The 21,438-nt window shown below is 53.5% G+C and overlaps 4 protein-coding genes across 4 annotated transcripts; 2 read left to right on the forward strand and 2 right to left on the reverse strand.

The window, feature by feature from the left end:
• Nucleotides 1–366: 366 nt before the first annotated feature.
• CTSA (cathepsin A) lies at nt 367–7,119 on the reverse strand. The gene is given in 23 exon segments (XM_030532836.1): nt 367–1,110; nt 1,504–1,526; nt 1,529–1,565; nt 1,567–1,605; nt 1,829–1,918; nt 2,122–2,221; nt 2,315–2,460; nt 2,749–2,827; nt 3,155–3,216; nt 3,218–3,247; nt 3,586–3,620; nt 3,623–3,649; nt 3,652–3,668; nt 4,573–4,640; nt 4,642–4,665; nt 5,108–5,149; nt 5,152–5,265; nt 5,395–5,481; nt 5,953–6,003; nt 6,281–6,392; nt 6,957–6,983; nt 6,985–7,082; nt 7,084–7,119. Coding segments are annotated over 23 exon segments (1,428 nt in total). The 3' UTR covers nt 367–1,026.
• Nucleotides 7,120–7,604: 485 nt separating this feature from the next.
• NEURL2 (neuralized E3 ubiquitin protein ligase 2) lies at nt 7,605–12,675 on the forward strand. Its single transcript, XM_030532834.1, is given in 3 exon segments — nt 7,605–7,870; nt 7,872–8,577; nt 11,388–12,675. Coding segments are annotated over 3 exon segments (897 nt in total). The 5' UTR covers nt 7,605–7,795; the 3' UTR covers nt 11,504–12,675.
• Nucleotides 12,329–15,333, forward strand: SPATA25 (spermatogenesis associated 25). The gene is made up of 2 exons (XM_030532837.1): nt 12,329–12,475; nt 13,899–15,333. The coding sequence occupies exons 1-2, from the start codon at nt 12,355–12,357 to the stop codon at nt 14,717–14,719; spliced, it is 942 nt and encodes a 313-aa protein (XP_030388697.1). The 5' UTR covers nt 12,329–12,354; the 3' UTR covers nt 14,720–15,333.
• Nucleotides 14,437–19,920, reverse strand: ZSWIM1 (zinc finger SWIM-type containing 1). Its single transcript, XM_030532832.1, has 3 exons — nt 19,641–19,920; nt 16,320–18,349; nt 14,437–14,522 (listed from the first exon to the last, which is right to left on the reverse strand). The coding sequence occupies exons 2-3, from the start codon at nt 18,174–18,176 to the stop codon at nt 14,484–14,486; spliced, it is 1,896 nt and encodes a 631-aa protein (XP_030388692.1). The 5' UTR covers nt 18,177–18,349; nt 19,641–19,920; the 3' UTR covers nt 14,437–14,483.
• Between the last annotated feature and the right edge of the window lie 1,518 nt (nt 19,921–21,438).

The raw sequence follows: 21,438 nt of genomic DNA on the forward strand, positions 1-21,438 counted from the left end.
AGGTGCCTAGCTGCTCCCTCCCACCTAGCTGGAATAGCATTGCCCTGGCCCAGGCTACCCCTTTCACGCTGGGGCCCTCAGAGCTGCTCAGGGGCTTGCACTGCACTGCCCAGCACTAGGGGCAGGACAAGGGTTAGTTGCCTCTGGGGAGCAGAGAGCCAGGCTGGGGTAGAGGTGAGGCCCAGACAGCAAGGGGAAAGGGGGGGGGGCAGGGGGAAGAGGGAAGAGATGAAGGTCTCCTCCAGCCCCTGGGAAGCTCCCATTCTTTCCCCTACTCATACCCTTAGCTCATGGGAGCTCCCTAACCCCCTGGGTCCCAGCCCTGGCATCGTGAGCTGGGGGAAAAATGTGCAACAGGCACACGGATCCAGGTTGAGCTGTGACATTTTATTGCAAGGCCCAGGGAGCAGCCCATGCCCCAGGGAATGAGTGGGGGGCAGGGCTGGGACTGTCTTCATTTCACACCACCTTTATCAGGACACATGAGAACTTTCCCAGAGTCTACCTGAGACACAGCACCAGGGGCTGTGGGCTACAGCAAGGCCTCCTGCAAGTACAGGATGATGGGGTGTGAGGCCTAGGAGCAGAACAAGGCCAGGGGATGGGTGTTGTTCCACCCCCAAGGAAAGAGGGCAGCTCCAGGGACCAGGGTAGGAGGCAGCAGAGCCCCAGGAGGGAAAGGCCACAGCAGGAGCTCTGAAGGGTGAAACTAGCCCTGCTGGGAAAGACAGCAGCCTCCCAGCCACTCAGCCCTAGCCCCTACCCCTGCAGTGCACAGCCTACAGGCAAGGGCCTCCTGCAAGGTGAAGGGCAGGTCAGTTTTCTCCAGCTAGAGGAGCTAGGGAGCAGGAGGACACCCACTAGCCTGTGCCAGCAGCCAGAGGCTTTGCCTCAGCAGTGGAAAACCTGTATCTGCTGCAGGTGCTGAGCAGTGAGAGGCCCTGGTCCTGCCAGGAACTGGACCATGGCCTGGGAGGGGAGAGAAGCCACCTCAGGCAGCAGTGCAGGCCCCCCTCTGCCAGGCTGTCAGTAAGGCTGCTGTTGAATGAAGCGGCTGAACATGGTGAAGGCAGCTTGTGGTTGGTCTGTGGGCACCATATGGCCGGCTCCCTGCAGAAGACAGTTAAAGGCACCAGGTCAAGGTGAACCATGCAGGGCTGGAAGGAGCATCCAAGCAGCCTCACTAGGTAGGCCAGCAATTCTCAACCTCTGCCCCTGCCCCAAGAGATCCCAACTCTCTGCAATTGGCCCAGCTCCCTCCTGCCTGCAGGAATGAAGGACACTAGGTCCTAGAGGCTAGGCTCACCAGCTCCAGGCCTCCCCTCCCAGGCCAGCTCTAGGGGACAGTGTGGCCTCAGGCCAAAGCAGAGGAGGTGCTGAATCCCACCCCAGCATGAAGATGACAGTGCCCTGCCCCTTCATTGCCAGTTGGGGAAATGCATAAGGCAGATCAGGCCCCAGGTGCTGCTATGAACACATTGCCAGCAGCCCAGGGCTGGTTACCTTGATGGTGAGGAAGGCAATGTGGTGAATTCCTTCACAAAGCCCCCAATCTGGTCTTCAGTCACCATCGTTGTACAGCCAGGGCCTGCGGGCCACTTGCACCTGGAACCAGAGCCCAACACCCTTAGAACTGGCTCTGTGCCCACCCAGCCCCTTGTGTCACCTGATCACAGTTCTGGGTGGGGCAGGCCAGTCCCTGGACACTCCTCCCAGCAGTACTGCTCTTTGGCCACATCTTTACCCTGATGCTGTCAATGCAGCAGTCCCAGGGCTGGTGTGCCCCATCAGCACCTCACGCCCAGCAAGTCCCCCTCCCCCTGCTTACCTTCTGGTTCAGGGAGTCCACGAACCACTCATCCCCCAGGAAGTTGCAGGCCATGTCGATGTCACCATTGTACACCAGGATCCGGTATTTCTGCCAAGAGCAAAGGGTGTCACCTGGGCTGGAGGAGCAGCAGACTCTGCAACCTCATCTCGGGATCTGCTCAGAGCAGCTGGCAACCAAGGGCAGGGAGGGCTCAGCAGCTGACTGCAGAGCTGAATGTGTCACAGACACAGGGTAGCTGAGGCTCGTGAGGTGCCCTGCCTCATGGATCACTTCTCCCAAAGGGGCCAGGCTAGGGTCTGGGATCCCCCAAACTCACATGGTGCCAAGAGCTTCAGGTACTGGTCGTTCACAGTCATGTACTGCCGCTTGTAGTTGTGGTTCACCTCCGAACTGTGAAGGAACAGGTAGAGTTATGCCAGCAGAGACTCACCCAGTCCTGGCCAGGAGTCCATGTCCTCTCCAAGCCAGAAAACCTCCGCCCACCTGCATATGTGCCACTCAGGTGCCTCGGGAGAGATGTGCAGCGCCTGCCTCACTTCAGGGTGTTCGGTAGGTGGTGGAGGTGTGGAGTTGGTGCAAGGGGGTTCTAGGCGAACCCCCTTTCTGGCTGCTGGCATCTGGAGCAGGTTCTGGGAGAGGAAGACGTTATGAGAAGGAGGAGAGAAGCTGCGCCATGGGGCAGAGACCCAGTTCCTCACCCTCTGCACCAATGCAGCAGGAATTAATCACCTCTGCCCAGGCTGACCATGGGCAGCACTGCAGGCTGGCCAGAGTCAGGGCCCAACCAGAGGCTTTAGAGACACTGCCTGCTCCTGCAGTCTCAGCAGCTTAGCCAGCAGGACACGGGCTTCCCTCTGAGTCAGGGCAGGCAGGTGCCTGTTCCCCACCTCCAGGGAGCAGAAGCCCTGACAACTTACCTGCCTCCAGGCGTATTTCAGGGGCTGGTGGATGACGGAGATGCCCAGGTCATGGCTGATGAGCTGGTCCTGATCATACCTGCAGCAGAGCAAGAGCAGCCTGAGAACCAGGCCTGAGCACTTCCACCCCTAACCCTCATTTACTCAGCTTCCCCTTTCTAGGGCAGAGTATTAGACTCAGGCACTGGCCTCGGATCCTGTTGAGGAAGAACAGAGCCCCAGATAGCAGCCAGGAAACTCCAAACCCAAAGCCCCTTTCTGGAGGGATACTCATCCAGGGCCCCGCAAAGATGGGCCAGCAAGGACCTCTCTCCCAGCTGCTACTGGGCCACAGGACTTTGGAGCAGTGCTGATCTCCAGACTCAAGTCAGCCACCTGGAGAGGGGCTGGAGCCAGCTGTTCCTACCTGTAGCTTCCAGGGACACCGCCAGGACATGGGGCATAGAGATTGTAGAGGTTCAGGCCTGACCTCCTCCACGATCTGGATCATCTCTTGCATCTGCAACAAGCCATGTGGGTTGAATCCAGCAGGCATTACAGCAACTCACAGCTCAACGTACTATCATGGTCTGCAGGGCACTGGACTGATTCAGGAGCTGCCATGGCCCCATCTGCTCAGCCGCCTGCCCCTTTAAACCCTGCCTTTGGATCCAATCCCTCATGGCGCCACACCCATTGAAACAGCCAGGGAAAGGACCTTGCTGCCGTGCAGAACCCAACACAGGGTGCAGGGATCAGGCAGACTCTGCTCTGCCCTAGGGAATGACAGTACTGCTACTGCAGGCAGTGTGGTACTCCAGGGCCTCCCCAGCACTCCTGGGCCTGGCCAATACTCACCCTGAGTGTGCAGTTCAGGTTGGGGTTTTTATGGAGTTGCATTGTCCCTGGGAGCAGCAGAAGCCTGCAGATCTGTCCACAGCCTGGAGCAGAGACCCTTGTGAGTGCAGGAAACAGCAATGCAATAGGCCAGGACATGAAGAGCACCAGCCCATAGGAAACTCCAGTGACTACCAAGCAACTGCACACTTCTCTGCTACACAGGCTCCTGGGCATCACCCCATCCTTACTCCCACAGGACAGCAAGGAGAGTCCTATCTTCAAAGCACTCACGGCCTGCATGCCAGAACACCTACAAACCTAAGGCTCTGGGCTGACAATCATGAAGGATAAACTACTCCTCAGCACAATGGAGCTGTCCACGATCAGGGAAAAGCAGGTGACGGAGCTGGCTCAGGAACGGCTCTAGACTGTGGGACAAAAGACCACCCCAACCTCCCACACCTCCTGCGCCAACGTGCCAGTCATGCTGCTCCAACCAGCTTTCTCCAGTATAAGAGCATTGCCAGTAAGAAATCAAACTTGAAAACCCTTCCACTGCACACAACCCTCCCCCTGGGGAGGGGAAGAAGCAGCCCCATGTGACAGATGGTGCCCGGACAGTGCTCAGACACTGCAGAGGGGAGGACAGGAGGAGCCCCCCCCAAGTAGAACAGAATGGAACTCCCATTCACAGCCAGCAAGCACAGTCCTGGGGGGCATGGGCCAGTCCTCCAATCCTTTCATCATAGCAAATCCCTTTCCTTGGAACAGGCTTCAGCCCCCCAACAGCAAGGAACTGGCTGCTGGTACCTAGCTGTGCTGGGGTAGCCAAGCTTCAAGCGGCAGCAACCCTGGCCAGGGAGGCTGGGCCAGAGCAGAGACTGGCCACCGATGCCCCATCTGCATTCTGATCCTGAGTCCCAGTCCACAATCCTGAGTGCTGGAGGCCAGCACCCTCTAGCAGCAACTCAACAGCCCACAGCTCCAGTACCTGCACATTCTTACCTGGTTCCCAGGAGGCCGTGGTAATAGGCAAAGTAAACCAGGGAGTTGTCATTGATCTCATAGGAGGAGGAGGCCATTTCCCACAGCAAGTCCCTAGAACACAGGGTGCAGGAGTCACAAACTTGCTGTGCATTCCCCACACCAGGACAGAGCAGGGACCAAGGCACCTGCTGAGCAGGAAGCACTTGCTTTGGGAGAGGAAGGGGGCAAGCTGGCCTGGGAAGGGGTCTCCACAAACCCCACCCTGGAGAGGGATAGCCCAGAGCACAGTTTTAATACCCCCCAGTATGGACATAGTATGATGCAAAGCCATATGCAGAGAGCTATCCTCTTGCCACACTCTTCCCTCTGCTGGGGGGGCATCTCCACTGAGGCCACGTGGTGTCCATCCCCCCCGCCTCATCAGCTCAAGGAGTGGCCCATGTTACAATGGGCCAGCAGCAGGAAGAACCTGGGGCTAGTAGGAGTCACATGGCTGCCCCCTCTCCTCACCATATGCTCCAGGGAAGGCGGTCAGAGCCTGCATGTCCCTTACCTTCATGTTGATGCTGGAGTCCTGCATCACCCACTCAGCCAGCTCGTGGGTAGGTAAACGCCAGCATAGCTCTCCCCGGTAAGGAAGAACTCGTTCTTGCTGTACTCCGGAAAGAGGCGGAAGAACTCCTTCAGCGCCAAGTAGTTATCACGGGCCACCTACAATCAGAGGGGAGGCTGAGGCAGGCTGCGCTGCAGGCACCCCAGCTCTGGAACCAACTCCATGCTGCAGGAGATGGGCAGTAAGGGAGACAGGTGTCACTGCCAGGAGCCCAGAATCTCACTCACCTGGCTGTCATTAGTGGCATAGTCTTTGTTATCAGAGTAGGAGAAGCCAACACCTGCTGGGGACTCCAGGTACAGCATGTTGGCAATCTGCAGAGACGCCACAGATCACTCAAGGAGAACAGGTAACAGCCAAGGACTCTCCACTCTGAGGCCCCCTGAAGGGTGCCAGATCATGGTACTAGCTCGACTCCGAATCAGGACGAGGCAGCGGTCTACTGTAGCACCTGCTAACGTGGTCAGGTTAAAACCTGTCTCACTTGTTTCTGATGTTGGCTAGAATATGCTGGTTAACTCTCTACCACCACAACTTTACGTCCTAGTCTAGACAAAGCCTAGGAGGCAAAATGGAAGTAAATAAGGGAGAAGCCTGCCAGAGGCTCCATTTCTATGGGAAAAATGAAGGCAGGGCTTATATGCGGGGGGGGGGGGGGGGGGGGGCAGCACTAAGGCCCAGCACCCTCCTTGGCCTCCACCCCAGCACAGCTGTTGCCAGGTGCACAGGACAGGCCATTCCAATGGCAGGCGGAAGATCAGCCCTTTCAGGAAGTGAGTCCATACCTTATTCCAGGAATAGTCATTGTACTGCAGGGTGGTCCCATCCGGCTGGATCTGATAAAGGAGAAGCCGCTGTTACTGTAACAGAAGAGCCAGTGCAGGAGATGCTTCCTCCAAGGGGGACAGGCTGACCAGCCTGAGGGTGCAGCAGAACCATCCCTGAACCTAGGCACTAGGTTCAGGAGACAGTAAGGCTCCCCCTCCCTGCAGTTCCAGCCCAGTCACCGCCAAACCTTGGAGGGACATTGTTCCCAGCAAACCAGGGCAAGGCATGGATGGGGGTGGGGACTTAGGGTGGCTCAGGCCAAGGAGAGGGATGGTGGTGTCTTACCATGAAGGGGCCATGCTCTGTCAATAAGCCAGACATGGAGCTGCAGCCAGGTCCCCCGTTCAGCCACAACACCAGAGGGCTGCTCTCAGGGTTGCTCTGAGCCTCTGTAAACCTGGAGACCCAGTGATACTCAGACCTCAGTGGTTCAGGAGTCAAATTAGCCATCAACATTACCCCAAAGAGTCAGGGATGTGGGAATTCATTGCTGCATTTACTATAGCACTTTCAACCCATATTGAAACAGTAGGACATGGAAGTATTTTGTGTATAGATCTAATTCTCACAGCAAAATGACTGACAACATTTTATCAACTACAACTGGCTAACCACCGCAGGCAGCAGGTATCACAGATCAGGTCCTGCCCACGCTCCACCCAAAAGCTTCCTCCTACTTCCTGCTCTTACCCCCAGTGGCCCAGCACTCAGGCAGTTCCCCCTCCCCAGCAGCCAGGGTGGGGGGGCTCTGGGCTCTAGTAGGAAATGGGGGAGGGCTAGCCTCCCCCAGGTTAACATAGCACACACAGCCTGGTTAGTGAACAGTTAAATCTAGCAGTGTTTTAGGATCACCAGCTGGAAAGAGCCACCCTCAGTGGAGTATCGCTGCTATGGCCAGGGTACCCCACGACCCGAGCCCCAACCCAGGCGGGGGAGCGGGGGCTCCTCGCCCCACCCCTACCAGTAGTGCAGACGCTTGTGGGGGCGATGCGGAGGTAGCCGAGAACTGCCGGAAGGAGGGCTGCTTGGCCAGACCCCGGCAGGTAGGTCACTCGTCGGCGGAGGGCGCAGCCGCGACGCGGGGGGCCGGCCAGCAGCAGCGCGCAGAGCAGGACGGGCCCCATCTGCGGGAGGAGAGACAAGAGTGATCCGGGGGGAAGGGAAGCCCAGCCCCGCCCAGGCCCCGCTCCCCCAGCCCCGCTCCCCCGGCCCGGCCCTGGCCCCCACCCCGCTCCGCTCCGCTCCCCCAGCCCCGCTCGCCCGGCCCGGCCCGGCCCTGGCCCCAGCCCCGCTCCCCCAGCCCGACCCTGGCCCAGCTCCGCCCCCCCGGCCAGCCCAGCCCGGCCCGGCTCTCACCTCCCGGCGGCGGCGGCAGACTCCCCTTGACTAGGGAACATAGCACGTGATTCCCGTTATATGAACCCGGGCGGTCACGTGACGCTGGGAGCAGCTGATCGTGGAGGGGCGGGGCAAACTCCGAATAGAGGCAATCAGAGCCCAGCGGCTCCCAGTCCCCGCCCTCAATTCCGGCTTCCGCCCGGCGCGCCAGGCCCTGCGGTCGCAGCGCCGCCTGGCGGAGGAATCAGGCGCTGGCCTGGGGCCGGCTGCAGGAGGGGCGGTGCCCTGCAGGGAAGGGTTTAAGTCCCATGCTGGCTGCAGAGCTCTGCCCCCCACAGCCCATGAGTGAGGGGAGCTGGTTCATTTCTCCAGCTTCGGCTCCAGGCTCTCGGCAGCGGCTTAGTGGCACTAGGACCGTGAGAGCTTCAGGGGGGCTCCGCTTTCCCTATTAGGAGTGTACAAATGTCACCACTCTCCCCACACCAGCTGTACAGAGCCAGGTGCTTGAGCCTGACTGGCCTGCTTAAAAATAGCCACAAACCCTGTGCTCTCTGTGAATGCCACAGAGATGGCTGCTGCCTGCCACCCACCCACCCGATTCCACCACGTCCATGGCACCAACATCCGCATTGACCCCTCGCACACTCAGGCCACCAGGGTGGAGAGCTTTGCCAACGGGCTATGTTTCAGCCAGGAGCCCCTGGAGCCTGGACAGATCTTCCTAGTGGAGATTGAGGAGAAAGAGCTGGGCTGGTGTGGCCACTTGCGGGTGGGGCTAACAGCACATGACCCAAGAAACCTGGATGTGGTGCCAGAGTATTCGCTCCCAGACCTGGTCAGTATGGGGGACACCTGGGTTTTTGCCATCACCAGGCATCACAACCGTGTTACTCCAGATGGCTCGGACGCTCGGGTCCAAGGCTTCCTCTCAGAACCCTACCTGCTCATAGAACAAGTCAGGATTCCCCGAGACAAGCTGGTGGGACGGAGCAGGCCCAGCCAGTACAGCCACATGCTGGATGACTTGTACAAGACAAATGTGCTGCCCCCGACAGCCCGGAGGAGCAGGATTGGGGTGCTGTATGCCATCCGGTCTGACGGGATGGCAGACATGCACATCATCATCAATGGAGAAGACATGGGACCGAGTGCCAGGAGCCTCCCTGCCTCCCGCCCACTCTATGCAGTGATCGATGTCTTTGCTTCAACCAAGAGTGTCCGTGTCATCCAAGTGGAATATGGCTGTAGGTATCTGTGTTTCCTCCCCTCCCTGTAGAGCCATCCTGGACAGGCCCCCTTTGGCTGGATCAGAGCTCAGGAAGATCAGAGTGGGGTGGGGCTCCAAAAAACTACTTAAATCCAGTAAGATTAAATGTCACAGTCTCAAGGGGCACAAACTCAGATACCCTGGTGCTGAGCACAAGACTGACAGATTAGACAGGAGAAAGCACTCATTTCCTGCTGGATGCAGCTTCAGCCCTGAAAATTAGACTTAGCTCAGATTCCCCAACACTCATTTCTCTGACCTTCCAGCCTTCCTGCCTCTTTTCTCTACACTCCTGAGGCTCTCACCTCTGTGTCCTGATCTCCACGGTTTCTGCCTCCCTGCCCTGCCCACCTATAGTTTCTGAGCTCCTGACTACTCTCATTTTTGTGACATTTCCAAGTTGGGATCAGCTTGGAGAGGCAGTTCTGGGCTGAGGTTTGGGTGCAAGGAGCAGAAACTGTGTTGCCATTTATGTGCTGCAGAACATCCAGGCACTCCTGTGTTATGGCCTCTGGTGAAGATGTTCATAGACAGGGATAGTAGGTATGGGACCATCCAGCTCACTTCAGTAGCGGTAAAATTATTTCCATCGCACAGCTGTCCAGTGGATGAGGTGTGAAATCAATTTGGTGTGTTAGTCAAACTCCTGATGGGACAGGTGGACATGTCACAAAATCCACCATTGCTAACTAACCACCTCATTGGCTACCTTAGAGAGGCCATGTACTAAGTGAGACAAGGGGCTGTGGAAGAACTCCTGACAGATGTTAATGGCTAGTAACATAAGAATTGCTATGCTGGCTAAGATGCCACATTTGTTGTAATGGACCAGTGCTTATTGGCTGATACCTGGATTCTAGATGTGAGGCCACGTGTACACCACTACAATAAAACCAAAGAACAACTGTAAATATGGACCAGACAGAAGAGTGACTTATCGATGTAGGGGAAGCCTTCCCTTGTTTCACTGGCTTAAAGTTCAGATTATTTTGGCACCAAGGCTAAAATCCAGTGGTTTCTCTGCTAGTTGTTTTGAATTAGTTCTGTGAATGTCCAAACACAGGGAAATAAGATATGCTCTGCTGTGCAGGCTTTTCAGTCCTAGGATGATATTTTGAACCTGACTCATGTATTTGCATGTGCAATTATCAATCATTAAACCTACTTTGATCTAACAGGACCTCAATGCTCTAATGAGTGACTTTGGTAGCAAGCAGCCTCTCATGTTATTCCCGGACTGGACCACACCTTTTGTGGAGGGCCTGTGTCCTGCTCAGAATGTGAATCAATATCTTTTTCCCCATCAGCCCTCTAGGCTGGAAGCTGTGGGGGCAGTTGCAGTACCAGGCAGGTTGCCTCAGGATGTTCACTAGGGCTTCGTAAGATGGCTGGAACTGATGCAGGAGGCAGACTCTGGCTCTTCTTTCACTTAAGGCTTAAGTTATTTCTATTTCTGCAAAGCTTTCTTAGCATATAAAGAGAAGTTTTACTGCCACTGTTTATTGGCCAGGAGACCGTTTGCAGAGTAAACATAGAAAGAACAAGTTGCCGCCCTGATGCTTGTGGGTCACAAGGGAGATTCAGGGCAAGTGGACATGGGGAGGAAGATATTGCTGCAGATAGCAACAGGGACACTTCTTACCTAGTCCCCTGGTCATAACAACCCGAGAGCCCAGTGCCTCCAAGTTGAGGTAAACAAACTATCTGAAAATACTCCCAAGGTCAGGCACGTTCTCTGAACCGTGGTAACATGTTTGGGCTCAGTACTGCTCTACTTATATCTCTGCCTCAGACTGCGCCTCAAATTCCTAGAAGGGACCAGCACTTAAGGCAGCCATTTTACACAGAGACATTGAGCAAGAGTTCAGATTAATGACAGCCTACTGGTTCTTAACCACAGGGCTGACATAATGGCCAGATCATTCCAGCCTTTGAACTCTCCATCGCTCCCAGAGAGATAGTTAGGGGTGGGGCACTGTAGCAGGATAACGTGGCATGAGCAGGCCCTGCTGCTGCCTGGGCTGTCCTGTGGATAGTGAATTCACTCTCCAGGATTCTCTGGTGACTTTTACCAGCACCAAATAACTCAAAGAATTAAGAAAGAAAATGTCTAGAAGCACACTGTAGATTTTATTTTTTCTGTTGAGTGTTGAGAGCCTTACAGGAAATCCGATGGGACTATGTGGGGGGTACGATCAGAGCCTGAGGCCCAGCAGGAGCACTGTTGCGAGGGAACAGAGAACTCACTGACTAAACCAGCTCTAACCAGTTAATCGTAACACTGTTGTGAAACCAGTCTCTCTGGGAAACCCCAGCCAGAGCTCAGAGGGATCCAACATTCAATCCTGCTGTGTTTGCTAACTCAGGGACAGGAAGAGATAGAAAGGTTTGCTGGGGATCAGAAGTTCACGCAGCATTTAGATGAATTAATAGGGCCTTTTCAAAATCCATCATGAAAATGCACCAGCACAGGCACATAAACTGCTCTCCTAGCCTTTACTGGGAGGATAGAAAAGTAAGTGCTTCCATCCTTCACTCTCGTGTTGTGCTTCTGAGCAGTAGCTCTCCCAAGGAAAGCAGGAGAGCCTTGCCCCAGCGTAATCAGCAGGCAGATCTTTGTGAGGCTGAATTAATGGTGTCCTTGAAGCAGATTAATCTGCTGCTGTCCCAGACCAAACTGCCTTCCAGGAGCCACTGTCCCAGTGGCTCTTCTGTGACAGAGCCACCTGCCTCCTAAGGTTGCCTCACAGCAGCAAGCTCAGCTTCTTCCTTTCCTTCCTCTTTCAGTCCCTTCCTTGCAGACCCTCTGTCGACTGGTCATCCAGAAGCACATTGTCCACCGATTGGCCATCGATGGGCTGGACCTGCCTCCACTCTTGAAGAACTTCTGCAAATATGAATGAGATGGCAAGATCTCTCTCAGCAGGCAGGCCCTTCAAACGTGCAGCCCGTGAGTGACCAAGAATGGCCTTCCAGTAAGGGGTCCATGCTTCCAGAACTGCTCTTCCATCTTCACCCAAGGAGCCCCAGGAGCAGAGGTGGTCCTCCCACTTCACAGCAGCTGACCATAACCTCAGCAGTTACACCCATCCTGACATACATTGTGCCATGGAAGTCTGCAGTGCCATAAAATGGCACAGAGACCACTGGAATGGCAGAGCCTTACAGCACAGACAGTCCATAGCAGAAGGGAAGGAATGGTAGCAGTGTGGGGGGGGATTCCCTGCACACAAAAGGACACGGAGGGATTGGTGCATGTGCAGATTGTTGTTATAGAAATGAGAGGATAATAAAGCGCTTCAAAACAGAAGCAAATTGTTAGGAGTACTGACAGGCATGGCCTAGTCTCAGACTCCTCCATATAGCAATGGGGAGAGGGTAGCACGGAATATCCCCCTGAGGTTGTGTCAATTGCTGTCAGTTACTTCAGAGTTATATAATTCAGTGATGATAAACTTGCCCTAACCAAAGGGGTTGGGGGATGTTCATTTCCCATCAGCATCCTGCACAAGAAGGTTCTGACGTGACAATCCAGGTAAATGTGGAGCCATGGCTGCTGCTTCCAGGCACAGAGGGACTCAGCGCTATTAGAAATGGAATAGATGAAGCAGAGGGATAGTTCCCTGGTTTGGAGGATCATGGGATCTTAGTGGGGACGGACAGAGTTAGAATTGTGGCATAAGCAGGGAGGGAGGTCAGTGACTTGCTGGTTCCAGTGTGAGGTAAGGTCAGGGCCTGTGATGCTGGTTCTAGAATGGGGAGAGGTCAGTGCTGGTACATCATGGGGAGAAGAGGCACCAGCCTGATTTCTACACTGGTAATGTCTTATTTTGTGAAGGAAAAAGCTTCTTCAGGTTTTTTAACTTCCATCCAAGGTAACTGTTTTTCCTTCCAATATGGAAGCATTTTGTACAGAAACCAGAAAGTGATTGGAAGGGGACTCAAATATCTGTTTGCTGCATGGCAAATTTACCCATCAAATAGGAGATTTAGGATTAAGGGCTCATTACATCACAATCCACACTTCATACGGAGACCCAAATAAAATGCCATCCTGAGGTGGCACGTAAAACAGGACATGACTATATCATAATTATCTCAGCAATCCCTGCTCTGCGCAAGACCTTTCCATGGTCCAGGAACAGTTATAATAGTACAGTCCTATCTGCCCTGCATATTAACCGTGTTGGAGCTCCCCGTCACTGAGCTCTAATCTGCCATCCCAATCTGGATGGGAGGTGATTCCACCACCCTTCCCCACCCCTAACCTAGCTGTAGCTTAGCTGGTCCATTTTTACAGATGACTGTAGAAATGTCTCTTGCTGGGTCAGCATCACTCTGTCCCATAATAGGGCAGCAACATCCAAGTCTGCAGGATCTTCCTTATTAAATTCCGCAGGAAAGCCTGCCTCATACCCCTTAGAATTAACAGCTGGCTCTCCATGTTCAAAGCAATGGTCAAATGTTAACTGACTCTCACCACGCTACAGAGAGGGCGCTGAGAAGAAAGGCTAAAGGCCTCAAGCCTGGACTCCTTTCTTTCAGCCGGAAACAAAGAGAGCCAGCATCATGTGAGGATCAGTTCTTCGCAGACTATATCTGTCAATCCCACCAATGGCTGGGCAGGTGTTTGCACACACAAAGCCAGTCTCTCTTTGAAAATCGGGCCCTAGCTCACTAAGAAAAAGTACAGAAGAGCTGGGATTGGAATGCAGCTGCCAGTGCAATGTCCCATCATTAACCCATGCGGCATCCAGCTCACAGGGTGGAGTGGGATGCAGGAGGAGCGTTCTCCTGAGCCCAGCAAGTGGAATGAAAATTACAGCCCAGGTCTCATTCCACTGGTGTAATTTCTCTTAGGAAAGATGTTTACTCAAAAATAGAGGTGACTTATTTCCAGTGCTGCACGTGGAAAGGAGGATGTAATGGACAGCCATGTGGTATGAATGCAGCGGAAACCCTGGTACAAACTACGTATATTGTAAATCAATTCTGCCACAAACTGATTTCTTGCTCTTCAGGCACCTATCTAGGAACATGCAGGACAACATTTTCAAAACTAGGCCTCAGATTTGCAATGCCCAGTGCTGGAGCACACCACAGAAGTTAATGTGCTCAATCAGAGAGCATAGCAAGACCCCTCTGAAAGCATGGTCCCTTGGTTTCAGTGGTTGAAAGGCAGTTTATGCAGAGACCTGCCTTAGCCCTGGAGCTCACCTGCTGAGGATTGGCAGAAGCACAATTTGCTATTAATATTCAGTCTGCTCCTACATTTTATCTTTTCCTTCCCCCTCACAGATGCCAGCAGACAGCTCCAAGTGGCAAAGAGCAATCTACTAAGTGTTTATCAGTCTGGGGAGACATCTCTTCTTGCTGGGCTTCTGGTTCCAGAAGTGCTCAGAAGGAAAACACAGGAAATTGCAGCTCCTTCACATGTAGAAGCAACCCTTGTGTATCAGCAGAAGACACTAAAGCAGCCTTGTAGTAGTGCCCAGCAGAGTCCAAGGTTCCCTCTCAGTAGCAGATCAGGATACAGGGACGTAAGGTGGGAGCCTTATAGTGGACACTATTGTGGAAGGTATTCTAGAAAGTTTCCACAGCATAAACGGGATGAGATCTCTATATGGGATTATGCACCCGAACGGGTCAGAGAGAAGCAGCCATGTGGCCTCTCTGGCATCTATTCATGTATCTCTGTGAAAGGATATCCTCCAACCCAGCAAAGGAATGGGCAGCACATTGGTGAGCTGGGCAGCCCAGGGGGAGACTTCCCACTGGCTACCGGTGGATTTCCTCCCAGAGCTGCTTTTCTTATGCCCATAAAATTCAGTAAGAACAGAGGTCAACAGTCAGTGCAGAACCCTCCTCCAGACATCTGCATCCTCACTCTTGCCATGATGATAGCTGGCATCCCCACAGTGCCTGTGCCAGGGATTAAAGAGGAGGATCTGCTCAGAGCTGCACAGAACTTCATGACAGAGAATCTAGAGCAAGGTATACAGGGGGAGATAACTCCAAAAAGGACAGGGGATGCACAGTTCTGGAAGAAAGACAGACAGAGGAAGAGACCAGTAGACAGAAGCTTCCAGCCCCCTTCCATAGCACACTTTGAGAAGTAAAGCCAAGGAGAAATTCACAATTCAAAGCAAAAGGCTTCCAGGAAAATATTTGATGCTATATTTACATAAAGGAGTTTATATTACAGAACTCTAGCTCAAAAGGAAATTTCTGACCATACAGTAGTTCTGTTCCTGTGAATGGAGTGTTGATTCTGATGTTAACAAAACTGTAAATGAACCATTGAGCCAAAACACCCCCACAAACAATTTGACATGACATGAATAAACCAGGCTGAGCTAGGGTGGAACAAATTACTGACCTAAATAGCACCTTCTGTCCTATTCCCTCACCACTCCCTGTTGATTGGTACAGAAAATTATATCTACATCTCCCTGCCCCCAGGGTCTTCTTGCCTGAAGGTGCTAGAGAGGGACCGTGTACCAACCCATCCAAATATCCTCATGTCGTGCAGCAGCTTTTACTGGCTAGGACTGAGACTGCTCTGTCCTCTGCATGCCCCCCTTGTCCCGCTACAGTACATTTAAATCTCTGATTTCTCCACTTCGCTGTTTGTCTTACAGTAACTCTAATTTCAGATTTATGGATCAGGGGGTAGCCATGTTACTCTGGATCTGTAAAAGCAGCAAAGAGTCCTGTGGCACCTTATAGACTAACAGATGTATTGGAGCATAAGCTTCGTGCGTCTGATGAAGTGGGTATTCACCCACGAAAGCTCATGCTGCAATACGTCTGTTAGTCTAAAAGGTGCCACAGGACTCTTTGTTGCTTTTTACATATTTATGGTAACATTGATTTGTTCCCTCCTCCCATGTCAGTGACACAAGCCTGTTGAGGAGAGGGCAAGTTTATGTGGAATTAAGAGCTGACATAACCAGCCAAACCACTCCAGTGCTCCTAGCAGAGGCTGCAGACAGCAGCTCCCTGGTAGCATGGGTTGCTACCCTCTAGGGTTTGCGGCTCCTTAACAAGCAGGTTCAGTTAAATAATTAGAGGCACCGAAGTGAGAAGAGAAAAACAAAAGATGTGGTTTCAAAACAAAGGTCTGACTTCACATGAGCAAATCCTGTTCTACCAGACTAGTGGGAAGCCCCACGTCACCATGACAGGAAAGGGAAGGGAACCACAGGCTGGCTCAGATACACACACCTACCAGTCTAACCAAAACAGATACATATCCTGGGACTAAACCACATGAACCAGCTGAAACAACAGATAGCAAAAGGATCCCATGAGGGTCTGAATGCACGAACTGTGGGTCAGACAAGTTAGTCCCAGGTTATCACTCTCCTCCCCCATTCCATTCCCAGCTGGGTTTCCTGTTGGTTGGGCCAGAGACAGAATTCCTACCTACTTCCACCTCCTTGGATCTCATAGCAAGAGGAAGTGTTCACCCAATAGACATTTAGGATCTGAAGCCAAAGGGGAAACCATCATGATGCAGATTTAAGGCCCACATTTATACAGTTTCTAAGGAGAATAAAGTGGAAGACATACCACTGGAGTAATTACATTTAAACAGACATTTTTCTAGTATTTCACATCTAACTTTTCCCAAAGGCTCAGAAAGCAGGAGAGTCACACATCAAAGAGGCTGAGAGCAGAAGCACAGAGTTCTCCAGTTCTGAACTACAGCTTCACCTGAACATAAGGTCCAATCCAGCTATCAGCCAATTCTCGGAGGGTGTTGTACCTCCGATCAAACTCTTCACTGCTGCACTGGTTAAGAAGCCGACTAATCTCCGCTGTAAGAAAGGACACTGCTAAGGATTTATCCAGGGACTCATTCCAGGAGCTTTTCAAAACCTCCAAGAGGCCATCGGTGCCATTCTGTCCTGCCTGAGAGAGATTAGGTTCCTTCTGCCATTGCTCACTCAGCATCTCCGGCTGTAAGATCTTCTTATCAGAGTTCAGTATAGCCAGGATGTGCCTGCAGGGCAGCTGGAAAGCTTGACTGAAGTGGCAAGTGCAGCTTTTCAGGCCCCTTTGGTTCACTTTGTGGGTGTCTTCAAGGATCTGTATATTGACTATGTCTTCATTAGTGCCTATTAGCTGCACAGACTTCTGTGCCACTGCAAACTCGTTCAAGCATAGTCTGGCTGCAGGCTCTGTGCAAATGTCTCTCAGTGACTGCCTGATGCAGTCTTCAGTCTCTTGGTTACACTCCACATCTTGGTCACCCTTTGGGTCTTCAGTGATGATCTCCAGTTTAATTTCATGGGATAAAGGATTCAAGGGGCTCTGAGGGTTTGCTAGCTGGTTCTGAGGAAGCAGAGGACTCTGAGGGGCAGGCAAGGGATTCTGAAGAACTAGGGGATTTGGAAGGGAATTCTGACCTAGCCATTTCTGATGAGCTGCTGTGAGACTGAGAGAAACTGGTGAAGAATACTGAGCTGGCTGGTTTTGAAAAGGGAAGATCTGAGGGGCTGCCAGCTGATTCTGAAGAAGCAGGGGGCTTGGAGAAGCTGGCAGGGGATGTGGAACAAGAACCAAGGGATTTGGAGGGGAATTCTGATCTGGCCATTTCTGATGAGCTGTTGTGAGACTGGGAGAAACTGGTGGAGAACTCTTAGCTGGTTGATTCTGAAGAGCTATTTGGGTGTTGTGAGAGGTTGGTGGCGAGTCCTGAGCTGGCAGGCTCTGAAAAACTGTCTCAGTAGACATGGTACTGCTAAGAGGGTTAACAGAGAACAACATAGCGTCAGGGGGCCTCTTTGAAACACACTTCTGGTAGTGTTTCGCTAGAGAAGTGATGCAGATCTCCAGAGACAGTCCAGTGCAGAAGACCTGGCTTAAGCCCCGTGTGATGATCTCCAAGTCTTTAAAATACTGATTGCATTCCATCCAATTCCTCCATCTATGCATAGCCCATATCTTGTCATTGAGAAGCCAGTGAGTATGAAGCTGGGGAAGCAAGTCTGGTTTCACAAAGTCACTCAGGATTGTATGCATCATTCTCAGGTTGCTTTCAGTGGCTGCACACATAGTGTTCCTCAAGGCATTTAAGATCAGTCTCTCTGAGACGCATTCCAAAGACATCTGATGAATCTTCTGCTGCAGGTGCTTACATACATGGAAAACAGATAGTTGCACCTCTGCAGATGGAAATGCTTCAGAAAGAGTCTGCAACAATCGAAAGTGTGGATCTACCAGAAAGGTCTTAATTTTCTTCCACTCAGGGTTGAAGGCCTTGAAAGTCCTATACATGTGAGCCAGGCTTTCTGCAGATTCTTTAGCTGGGACAGCAAAATGAATTACCTTAGTCATCTCACCCTGCAGCTTCAGGAAAGGTCTGTCCACCATGAACATATATAGAGCTTTGCCCCTGGGATTGTGGGTTCTGTGGATGAATATAACATCAGGAAAATGCACAAATATGTTTCTCATGAGAATGGTCTGGAAGCTGATAGAGTCCAGCTGAGAGTTTTTATCTAATTGATAAGCTACCAGCGAACCACAATCAAAGCTCAGCAGTTCCTTCACGGTAACTAGGGCCATTGTTAATATGAGGTGTCTATTCCCCCTTTTGTTACAGCATTCACCGCCTGATTCTCTTTATGATTGGGTGATTCTCTATGATCCAGCCACATTGGGAATGCCAGAGTCCTGGTTACCATCACAACATCCACACTGCCTCAGCCAGATTCATACTGCACTGTATGGTGATGGGCCTATTGGGAAGGAGGAAGAAGGGTGAGTAGTTAGATGGCAGGACAATGAAATGCAGCACTTCCCAACACTGGCAGACACAAGACTAGAGATTAACAGAGTGATGCCCAAACTTTGCCCGATGACGTGTGTAGCCTGCAGGGGGCAGAACTTCTCTGGCATGAAGCCCAGGGAACTGTACTATGTGAGGTGGGGCCAAGGGACGGGAGAAGTCCCAGCACCCACTACTCCAGTCCTGTCCTAGTATGTGTGGAGGAGAGGGGCAGGTGGGCAGCCCCACCTCCCAGCATGTGCTGCTCCAGCCCCACCCTAGTGTGTGTGTGGAGAAGTGGGGGCCCCCTCCCAGCATGCACTGCTTCAGCCCCACCCTAGTGCATAATAGGGGGGTAGCCCCCTACCAGCATGCACCGCTCCACCCCCGCCCTAGTGTGGAGGCCCCTCCCAGCATGCAAAGCTCCAGCCCCCTCCCAGCATGCAAAGCTCCAGCCCCGCCCTAGTGTGTGGTGGGATGCCCCTCCCAGCATGCCTGCTCCAGCCCCCTCCCAGCATGCACTGCTCCAGCCCCGCCCTAGTGTGTGTGGAGGGGGAGCCCCTCCCAGCATGCCTGCTCCAGCCCCCTCCCAGCATGCACCGCTGCAGCCCCGCCCTAGTGTGTGTGGAGGGAGGCCCCTCCCAGCATGCAAAGCTCCAGCCCCCTCCCAGCATGCACTGCTGCAGCCCCGCCCTAGTGTGTGGAGGGAGGCCCCTCCCAGCATGCATTGCTCCAGCCCCGCCCTAGTGTGTGGAGGGAGGCCCCTCCCAGCATGCATTGCTCCAGCCCCGCCCTAGTGTGTGGAGGGAGGCCCCTCCCAGCATGCATTGCTCCAGCCCCGCCCTAGTGTGTGGAGGGAGGCCCCTCCCAGCATGCATTGCTCCAGCCCCTCCCAGCATGCCTGCTCCAGCCCCGCCCTAGTGTGTGGAGGGAGGCCCCTCCCAGCATGCATTGCTCCAGCCCCGCCCTAGTGTGTGGAGGGAGGCCCCTCCCAGCATGCAAAGCTCCAGCCCCCTCCCAGCATGCACTGCTGCAGCCCCGCCCTAGTGTGTGTGGAGGGGGAGCCCCTCCCAGCATGCACCGCTCCAGCCCGGCCTCGCTCTGGGAGCGGGCGGTGGAGGGCAGCCCCGTGTCCCGGCATGCACTGCTCTAGCCCGCCAAGCCCGGAGCCTGCAGGAGGCCTCTGCACGAGGACAGAAGGCCCCGGCGTGACGCGCTCCCCGGGCCCGCCCCGCGCGAGGAGCCCTCCTGGCCCCTCTCACCTTAATGCGGCGCCTGGCCCGTCATCGCCGCCATCTTCGCTTGGCCCGGGGCACTGACTGACAACCAACCACACCACCAATCGGACCCCCAGCCAATCAGAAGAGATCTCGCTCTCTGTTGGGGAATCTACCAATCACAGTCCAGAGAGAACGGACAGACTAACCAATCAGAGTATAGCATTGCCGTAAGCGGGAGTCTGGTCTCCATGGTTACACGTCCTCCAATGGGAGCTGCGGAGGAGGTCGCGGCAACGTTTCCTGGACCCGGCGCACTGGGACTCCGGCAGCGCAGGCCGGTCACGTGACAGTGGTGGAGTGGGTCATATGACCCCCACGGAGTTTACAGGCGGCGGGGGCGTGTCGGGCCCGCCCGGAGCCGGGGAAGGCGCTGGCCAGGCGCTGCCCCCAGCAGAGGCGGAGCCCGCCACGCTGCCCCTGCACCCAGCCCCGCACGGCTCCAAGATTCCCGCCCCCTGCAGCCCCAGCAGGGAGCCCGCGCTCCTCCGGGCCCGGGTCTGGGGCGTCTCCTGCCCACCTAGCGCTCCAGCTGGGGACTAGGGGTGAGGCACGGGGGCTTTCCCTGCTCCATTCCTGCCCAGCTCTCTTACCAGGGATTTGGGGGGCGGGGGGGGGGAAGCAATTGGCCAGGGCCAGAGGCACAGGCTCCATCATGTCTGTAAGTAATTTGCTACTGTCCCACCAAGGCGTGGCCCTGCTTCAGCCCAGACCCTGGAGCTGCTGCTTCAGGGAGGCCCAGATCTAGACCCTGCATAGGAGATATGGTGCCACGTCAGAGATGGATTTGGGCATCTCTACACAAGCTCATCTCTGACCTAAAAATGAGCCTCAAGGTCATACAGTTTTAAAGTTAGCATGCAGAACCCAATCATTTGGTCTGACCTCCTGTATACCACAGGCCACCCAGTACCACCCAGCCCCCCCTGCACCAAGGCCAAATCAACCAAGAGGATGAGACCCATAGATTGCAGCTTTCAGAACACTAAGCTAAAGTGTGCCCCAGACAGAGAACTGGAGGGAGTGAGGCTCACCTCTGGCCAAGGCCCTTCCAAGTAGCAGGAAACTGACTTACTGATAGATACAGGTGAGCTTAAGCAGCAACCCACTCCATGCTGCAGTGGAAGGTGACACCCACCCCCAAGTTCTTGCCCATCTGACTGGGGAAAAAATTTCTTCCCAGTTTGGAATGGGGAAATCAGACCCTCAGCAAGACCCATAAGCCAAGCACTTGGGAAAAAGAATTCTGTACCACCTCAGAGCGTTGGCTCACGCTGTCCCAATATTCCAATTTGATGACATTACAGATGACAGTCTCATAGGGCTCCTCTGATCAAATGACACAGCTAAGTCTGTCCCCTCTGTTGCTTTCAGGGGAGGAAAAGTGAGTTTATCTGATCTTTCAGAAAGGCAAAATAACCTCCATTATGTGTGCACATTCCCCATTGTGGAAGTGTAAGCTCCCCTTAAAGCCACCATGGATTAACATAGGGTCTGGAGCATGATAATAGCTTAGCAGCAGTTTAGTGCAGACAAGAGTCTACTCTGAGGAGTTAGTTTTGCTTCCTGTGGCACTGCCCCATGCTGCTATTCCAAGTTTCCCAGTTGAAAAGAGGTCCCTGGCAGCATCAACTGAAGGGAAAGGGCCTGTTTATCTTTCCTTTTGAGTATGGACAGTGGTTCTACGACACCAAACAAAAATCCTCAATTAAGTGAGTTATTTGTATACAAAGATATTAAATTAACACTTGTTATGGTGGAAAAACAACTTTTCCATTCAGAG

The sequence above is a fragment of the Gopherus evgoodei genome, chromosome 14, assembly GCF_007399415.2.
Source record: "Gopherus evgoodei ecotype Sinaloan lineage chromosome 14, rGopEvg1_v1.p, whole genome shotgun sequence".
Lineage (NCBI taxonomy): Eukaryota > Metazoa > Chordata > Testudines > Testudinidae > Gopherus > Gopherus evgoodei.